The sequence below is a fragment of the Musa acuminata genome, chromosome BXJ3-10 (genome assembly GCF_036884655.1).
Source record: "Musa acuminata AAA Group cultivar baxijiao chromosome BXJ3-10, Cavendish_Baxijiao_AAA, whole genome shotgun sequence".
NCBI lineage: Eukaryota > Viridiplantae > Streptophyta > Magnoliopsida > Zingiberales > Musaceae > Musa > Musa acuminata.
The window spans coordinates 29,958,776-29,967,691 of NC_088358.1; the positions used below are offsets into that span (position 1 = coordinate 29,958,776).

General features: G+C 43.3%; 1 protein-coding gene across 5 annotated transcripts; it reads left to right on the forward strand.

Moving 5' to 3' along the window:
- The first annotated feature begins 5,700 nt into the window (after window positions 1-5,700).
- Window positions 5,701-7,212, forward strand: LOC135650666 (LOB domain-containing protein 25-like). Of its 5 annotated transcripts, none has more exons than XM_065170169.1 (3): window positions 5,701-5,774; window positions 5,862-5,990; window positions 6,420-7,212. In XM_065170169.1, exon 3 carries the CDS (start codon window positions 6,543-6,545, stop codon window positions 7,119-7,121), a length of 579 nt encoding a protein of 192 aa, XP_065026241.1. In that variant the 5' UTR covers window positions 5,701-5,774; window positions 5,862-5,990; window positions 6,420-6,542; the 3' UTR covers window positions 7,122-7,212. The 5 variants fall into 5 exon arrangements, with proteins under 5 accessions (XP_065026241.1, XP_065026245.1, XP_065026243.1 ...); XM_065170173.1 differs by having other exon boundaries at window positions 6,537-7,212; XM_065170171.1 differs by having other exon boundaries at window positions 5,708-5,774; window positions 5,865-5,990.
- The last annotated feature ends 1,704 nt before the right edge of the window (window positions 7,213-8,916 follow it).

An 8,916-nucleotide genomic window follows, 5' to 3' on the forward strand; every position in this document is an offset into this window, starting at 1 on the left:
ACGTGGCCCTCCTAGAAAGCCTGGGGTGGCATTGCTCGATGCTAATCCGTGTGGGTCGGTCGGTGCCCACTTGGGAAGTATGGTTTGGTCGCCCCAGTGGTCGACGGTCATTAATGGACCGAGGACAACTGGCTCCATACGCAGGTGTAAAAACTCACCCTTGGTCGACGTAATCGGAGGGAAAAAACTTAGAGATAAAAGGCTAACTTAATCTTCAGAGGGGTCAGATCAGGAAATCTCCTGATCTCAACCTACGTGCAGAGCTCTGACAAGCACGTGACAAAGCGTCAGTTACGAGAAGACTAACACTCACCTCTACTACCCAAGTGTCAGACCGGGCAATCTTGAAAGTTTGACATCCACCTTTGTTACCCGAGCATCCGACTGACGGATCTTATCCATCTAAAGTCGAACCTTACCGTGCTGACTCCCCGATCACGGCATAAATAGACACTAATAGGGATCATTCCAAGTTAACGTACTAATAATATACTGGGAATGTTGTTAGACACATGGGCCATACATATGGCATATGAGATTACGTTACGAAAAATAAAAGCAGAGAGGCTTCGCGGTTTGCACTCACAGTAACCGCGCAACGCATCATCATTAGAAACAGATAAATAAAAAAGAAAAAGAGGGGGAGAGAGAGAGAGAGAGAGCCAAGGGAAAACTTTCGAACTTATTTATTCTTACTTTTGGGACTCCCAACTGTGTTAGCATTCAAGTGGCATCTCATTCTCTGGTTCCACCGCAGCTCTCACTGATCACTATGGACGACTTCAGCTACAAAATGATAGTTAGCTTAGACTTTGAGCTTTGTGAAAAGGGAAGCCTATCACGATATAAAATCTGGGGTTTCGTTCTCGATTTTGTCAATCCCGCTGTGAGCACTCATCTTCCGTGCTTATTTTGGTGAAAAGAAGCAAAAGAGCAGCATGGGAGTCCCAATACTTTTAAGGAGTGCCTCTTCGACACCCCTAGGAGTCTCGTGATACATTGGCAGAGTTGAATGGCACGGCACAGCCCAGATCTTGAGTTGGATCCAATATTCCATGACTCACTAGACTGCGCACTTTTGCAATACGCCGCCAACACATGGTCGGCATGCGATGCCCAACAACTGTTCGTTTACTCCATCATGCATGGACGCCTCGATCGAGAGCGCCGGATGCATGACTGACACTACCGTGGGTCCCAAAAATTTTGGATTCAAAGCCAAATCATTTTTTGGTGGGCTCACCTCTAGGCTTGCAGTTGCTTTCTCCGCCTGGGAAACTCGTTTCACGTTTCCAGGACTTGGGGGGGAATCGACTCGGGAAAGAAGCTCGCTTCTTCTCCTCGGAAGTGCTTCTTTCTTCCCCGTTAATATATAGATTTATTATACGTAGTTACAATGACCAATGAAGATGAAATGAATCGCCGTATATACGTTAGAGATGTGTTCATGATATTTTACTTCGTAAGTTACCCTTCTTCAATTTCTGACGTACGTTAGTCGTCGTGACTGTGGTGCGTGAATCATCACGTAAGCATCGCTAACCACAAATGTGGAGGCAAGGAGTGGACTGGGAAGATACGCATTCCAAGCGGCGCCCTTTTGGTTGATTGATGTGATCGGAGCCACTATTCTCATGTAGTATAAAACGAGCTTTGATGAGTGTGCAAGGCCCCATGGGCGGGTAACGAAAGATGCAGTAGCCCCCTTGTTCCTATAGCTTCTGCTACGCCGTCTTCTTCTGAAACAGGTGAAGAACTAGTAACTGGACATGACCGATCTTACTTTTTAACCAGGCCACGGTAACTCCAAGTCCTGGTCGCGAGTCCGCGCATCCTAGTGGAAGTGACCTTTGGATGCAAGCATCCCCACAGTGCATGAACAAAGGTCGGAAAGGCTGCTCACATGCTTCCTCACTTGGCCAACTGTTAACAACAGATGAGTCCGGGCGGTGGACAGCGATCAGACAGACGTCACGGGGCCTACGGTCGAGGTACGCACGGTGAGTAGACCAGGCTATGCCTATGCCTTGGAAGGAGCATGCATGTGGGTGGGTCATAACGTTGCGTCCGAGCTGAGATCCATCGATGGAGTGGCCTTGTAGCTAGGTCATAGGTGCGAGCGGGGTGGGGTGGAACATTTGCAGTAGGGAAAACGTATGTTGTTCTTGTTGTTGTTGTGGTGGTGAAAATTTTAGGTGGGAGATGACGGTCGTCCTAGTTCTTGACGAAGGCAGATCAAGGGTCTGAAAGAGATCGAAAGCAACCAAATGTCTCGATTCCTGGTTGCTAAACTCGAGCAATACGTACGTCAAAGATTAGGTGATAAACTGTGGCCACGCATTATACGGGAAGCTACCATGCATCAATCAGTACAACGATTTCGTTTCACCAACGCTACGACAGAGGTTTCGTATCTTTCGTCTGATGATATCCTGAAAGATACGGTTCATCTCAAGAATGTTCTTCGTTGCCTAACACATCTAAAGCTAACCTCTCCGAATTGGCTCTAAAATCATTTACCAGTTTCGTGGTGTGATCTCAGCAGTTTTATGTAAACCGATAATGCTGTAGTTTAGTTTCACTAAAAAGAATAAATACATCACTAAAGCGTATGCGTATGAGCTGTATAAACGAGGCTTGCAACCATATGTATGGATGCAAGATAATAAGCCTTTTTATCTTCCCTGAACTTTAAAGGGTAGGGTACCGGGTGCAATAAATTCCCTGTGAACATAGGAATCAGAACATATGATGGTGTTGATCAAATATATCCCCCACTTCTTTTGTAAGACATATGATGTCAACAAAAAATTGGTCAAAGATGAAGTACTTAAGCCTCTTTTGGACATATTCCAATTGCCGCTCCACAATGTGCTTTCGAGCAGAAAGACGGATACGAGTGATTTTTGTTATTGCACAAAAGAAAAAAAAGGAATCCGAGAAAGATCGACTTTGAAAAGACATCTGATAAGATGCGTTAGACCGGCCACCTTTTTACGTATTGCGCTTGATCAGAGAAGTTCTTGAAAAGTAATGGAAGAGAAGTTTACGAGAAAGCAAGCAAGTATAAATGGAGACGTACGAGATTGGATTGTTTTATTGTAACCAAGGGCTAGATGGGTGGTGGTATTATCGGGTATAATAGTCTCTCAACGTTGCTGCAAATATGTAGTAGGCAGGCGATCTGATCTGATTGAAGGAATACAGAATTCAAGTTTTGTAATATGTGCCCCAAACATACTCGACATGAAAATTTTACACTCGAATACTTTAAGATGGCAACATGGTTTCGAATTAATTATGGGAAATTTTGTATTAGCTCCAAAGGGATACCTCATCCAATCAGTTTCTTTTTTCTTTTTATTATTACAAGAAAAACTTTTCCAATCAAATTCTTTGAACATGGGTTAGCTCCCAACAGCTGATTGGGCTTACGCTCGCAACTTGGAAAGCCTAATTCATATTTCTAGAATGATGATTAAGTCAGTCAAGAATTTTTGGAATGATAAGTGAAAAAAAGTTGGGGAGGATTTTTTTTTCTTCTTCTTGATTTTCTTTATTTCTATAGTGCCATACCATAATATTGTCTAGATGTATACATGCATCACATTTAATTTGTTCCTCTTATGCTCTCGTGATTAATCATCACAAATCTATCTATAACATTCGAGTTAATTATATATTATTCTCTGTAATTAATTATCTTTAGCATTTCGATCCTTATAGTTTTAAAAATTATATTGGAATCTTTATATTTACAAAACGAACTTTTAAAAATTTAAAAACTAAGATGTTAAGGATAACTAATTATAGGAAATAATATGTAATTAGCTTATAATGCTCTCTTCAATCGCACAACTTTCCGATAATAAATAGGTCAGCAATCATTCCTAAATTTGAATAATGAAGCCAACTCTCAGCTAGGCTACAGATGCTATGCAGTAGTGCATGGAGAATTGATGAGAACAGTTTTCTTGAACAGACTATAGGACAGACTCTTTGGCGATGAATGACCTCACCGTAGGCCGTCTTGGAAAGTTGGATAGAATGACACGAGAGAGAGAAAGAGAGAGAGAGAGAGAGAGAGAGAGAGAGAGAGAGAGATGAAGATGGACCATAATTAAGCTCGTGTTTTAGTTCATTTAGCCGCAATCATTCCCAAATTTGAATAATGAAGCCAACTCTTAGCTAGGCTATAGATGCTCCTGCAGCAGTGCATGGAGAATTGATGAGAACAGTTTTCTTGAACAGAATACAGAGCAGACTCGTTGTTATTGATGTTTGGAATTGGAAAACGTTTGGCGATGAATGACCTCACCGTAGGCCTTCTTAGAAAGTTGGATAGAATGACGAGGTAGAGAGAGAGAGAGAGAGAGAGAGAGAGAGAGAGAGAGAGATATGAAGATGGACCATAATTAAGCTCGTGTTTTAGTTCATTTGACCGTAAAGACATGATAAAGATCTTCAGAGATGGGATGAAGGAACCGAATCAGATACGGCGATGGGCTCTCTTGGAAGCCGAGTAATGGAAGAAATTATACTTCAACCGGAGTGTGGCTCTCGAGTTCTTTCCTAGGCTTTTGTTTGTTTGCTCGTCCTCTGTGCCCACTGATCAGCAACGAGCTATCATAAGTGTCGCTCAATTGGGACACTGCGCGCGTCTCATCAACATTACTGTAGCCCAAAAGAGTCTTGAGGCTGAACGACAACAAGAACAAGGGAATCGTGTGCACCAATCTCTTACAAATGCATGGGGACTGGCGGTTCCATCCACAATTTTGTTCGCGTGTGATCATACTTATGATTGCCAATGCATGCATGCGCTGTATTTGTTTAATTATGAAATGTTATACGATCTGCTATCACATCTTTTCGCGGACTAATTAGATTACAAGATTTATTTCTTGAAACCTGTGACTACTGCTTGCAATAAATCAAAAGGAACATCAAATAACGAACTGCCATAAACATCCTAAGACCACCAACAACCATCATTTATTAAGGAATTATTTAGGCCATCTTTTGCTTTCATCTTCCTGTTTTCCAATGTCGATGTCCTCGAAATACTTGAGAAATAATTTTTTTATAAGAAAAAAGAAGCTGTTTGCTTCATCTGTTTGCATGGTTCGGAACAAGTGTGTTGATACCATTTTCCTGATCCCACGTGGCCAGCAAGAACCATACTGCTTGATTGATCTATTTCACTAACGAGCAGTGCAATCTGATCTTAGAAAAGAAGGTCCGAACTGTGTTAGGCCTTTCCAGGGAATCACATATTTTTGTTGCACAGAAACTGATCATATAGTGATGGTTGGTCTTCGGTCGTATTTATGGTTGATATATGTAGATAGAGAAACGTTTCACCAACAGCCGCTGGTGGTTATTAAAATGACGGACGAGTCAAGTTTTTCTTTAGCTACTCATACATTGCTGTCCTCTAAGCAATAATCAGCGTCGATATATATGTATTCATCTTACCACGAATAGGACATCAACATAGTAATTGAATATATATATGTATACATATATATATATATTCAATTACTATGTTGGGATTAGAATGAGAAGAAATGAAGCGACACCAGACATTCTCAATCTACAGTGCGATGGTCACCTTTTGATCGTTCCCACATTACTTAAATTGTTTTTTTTTTCTTATTTGCATATATCTTTACCACATCCATATTCTTTCTTCACGCACTAATGCTTCTTTTCTCCCCTCCACCTTGTCTACCCTTTGCTGCAGCGTGTACAGCGTTCCTCTCCAGACAAGGGTTTGCTTGTCTCTCTCAACACCTCTGACTTCGTGCTCGACCGATTTGAGAAGCCTCAAAAATCTCACGAGTCTTTCTCGACTGCAGCAGCAGCAGCAGTTGCTTGGATTCTGGAAGAACTGATCGGAGCAGCCGGTTCTGAAAGAGAGAGCTAGCTCGGCCAGGGGGAAAGTTTCTGTCCTCTCTGATCAAATCCCTCCGCCAGATCTCAGAGAGGTATACCTGCTCTTCTCTTTATTCTGTGTTCATCAACAGTGATTTGCGCGTACAGAGAGAGAGAGAGAGAGAGAGAGAGAGAGAGAGAGATCATGTCTAGGATTTTGCTTGGTTCGGTACCCTTTTCTGTTTCTCTTGGCTCATAGTTTTTGGAGTAAATTAATGATAACCGTAATCATGAGAGGAAGTGCACAACCCTGGCCTGAGGTAGCTGCGATGATTCGCTGAGCATGGTACATGCTGCTACTGATCAGTCTCATGAGGTCTAAAAGAGCTTCCCAAAAAATGAATAAATAATTTAATAAATCTCTTACATAAATAACAATCTCCTCGAACAATTCTTCCCAATTAAATCATTCTACTTTTTTTTTTTTTTTTGAATCGCTTTCCTCAAACCCTACTATCTATCCTTGACATTGAATATCACAGGCCCTGAAGGAGCAGCTATTTGTCATCAACTCCGATCAGACCATGAGAAGAGTTTTCTTTCTCAAAATAGAAATCAAAAGAATAGCTTGTTCTTCGTTTTGATCGTTTTTGGTGCAGTGGGTCATGGCATCATCTAGTTCTTCCTCCAACTCCCCTTGCGCTGCCTGCAAGTTCTTGAGGAGGAAGTGCATACCGGGCTGCATCTTCGCGCCCTACTTCCCCCCGGAGGAGCCCCACAAGTTTGCCAATGTCCACAAGATCTTTGGGGCCAGCAACGTCGCCAAGCTCCTCAATGAGCTGCTCCCTCACCAGCGGGAGGACGCCGTGAACTCTCTGGCCTACGAGGCGGAAGCCCGCGTGAAGGACCCGGTGTACGGTTGTGTCGGTGCCATCTCCGTCCTGCAACGGCAGGTCCAAAGGCTTCAGAAGGAGCTTGACGCTGCCAATGCTGACCTCCTCCGTTATGCCTGCAACGACATCCCTATGGGGTTGCCCGTTCCACCGACCATGGCGTCGCCCATGGGTGCTTACCGGAGAACCGAGTTCAGCAGGAGAATCGGCAACCGGGGAGGTCCGTTGTTTCAGGCTCCTGCTTTGGCTGTGCCCAGCCCTCCTCCATGGTCAACTGACATATTTTCAGGTGATCATAGCAACAATCCTGTGGAGGATGCCGATCAAACAGGAGACGAGAGCAGCATTTGAACTTTAAAATGATCAGAAAACATCCTACATTATTCTATACGTTACCTGTTGGCTGCATATATAAATAATATATATGAGACTTGGATCCTAATTATTGTGTTTTAGGCATTTTAGCTATATCAGGCAATCGTATGATATGTATATGTGCTTGTACCTTCTTAGAGAACGCGCATGATCAAATGCTACCTTATCCATTAACATCAATTATTATTTGGTTGAATTGGCTTTGTGTTGAAGGATCGATCACCATTAGGTGCAGAAATCAGGGGCCATCTGTGAGAAAGATATAATAAAGCCATGCAAATGAAAACATGAAGGTGGAGATGTTAGAGTCACAGTAGTAGATTTATGATTGCAGTCCTTTTCTTCAGAGCAATAACCAACAGCGCCCCAACTGTTGACGTACTGTAGAAGCAGCTTTTATCTGAGAAAATGTCATTTGACACCAACCACCGGTGAGCGCATGAAACAGCGCGTCTATATGGTCTGAGATAAAAGGGCTTAAACTTTGTTGTTGCCTTGAAACCACCTTCCGGACAGATCGATGTTGTTCAAAATACACACGCATGCACTGTCTCGTGAGCATTAAGGAAGGCGTACATGGCGGACTCGATCGCTCTCCTTCCCTTTTTCTTTTCCATCCTCCCACGCGCGCACACAAGCGAGCAGTCGGCAAATCAGAAGCGACCAATGGGTGTAAGTAAAATCTGACCCAACAACACAAGAAAAAGAAACAAACAGCTCAGAAGCTGCAACTTCTGAGGCACCAGAAACACAAGCTGAACGAAATCTCTCCCTCAGGCCACGACTCCATCTGTACTTGTCCATCACTGCTCCTCCGATCGTAAACAGGCTAAGTAAGACTGGTGGTCGCCGTCTTAGGTTCTCCACCACCAACCGACCGACCAGGAGCGGGAACGACCAACTGCATGGGCCGGCGCCACATCCCTAATTCCGCTTGGTGTTTCTATTATCAATGTCCTGTCGCATGTGTTGGTGAAATCGATCACCACCGATGGGTTGATCGGACAGATAGGCCACAGCTTTGTTGACTTCCAAAAGGGTTGTCCGAAGCAGAGCTCCAGGCAGACAAATAGTTCACGGATCGTTCAACGAGTCGGTCAATTTTACCGTGTCCCACATCGTCCAGTATTGTTCTTGCTCATTTCAATCAGTTTTACACTGGGTGAAGGGGCCAGACACCACGCGGTTCCTTCTCATTTTCCGATCGCCATCATCCCATCAAAGAATACTGCATTATTATTATTATTATTATTATTCTATATCATGCGTCGATCACTGTCGTAGAAAGAAAGGACGGCCGACGGATTGGGCTCCCTTATCCCCAGGAAATTGAACTATGATTACGTCCGCCGCGTCAGAACTACGCGTGCACGATGCGGCACTTGGTAAAGCGTGGTGTAACTTGAGCTTTCCGGCAAGATGAGAGCCAAACTTCATCATCCGGCAGATTACTTTTGGAGAAGTTGGTCAAATGAAGCTAAACCGGGATGGATAACCACGAATCAGAAACCAATGTCAACAAAGCGAATCCACTTGTTTCACGATCCGGCCGGAATGTAGCGATGTTTAAGAAAGTGCTGTTTGTGATGGATGTTTTATGTGCTGTTCTTGAAGCGTTGATGGTTGAGGTTATTATGCTTTATGTGATGATGCTGGTAATCTAATTTTTTATTCTTACAGGACCATGAATAAACCAATAAATAAAAAGAACATAGTCTACTGCGAAGATGGTATAATCAAAGATGATTTACAGGCTATAATCAATGACAGA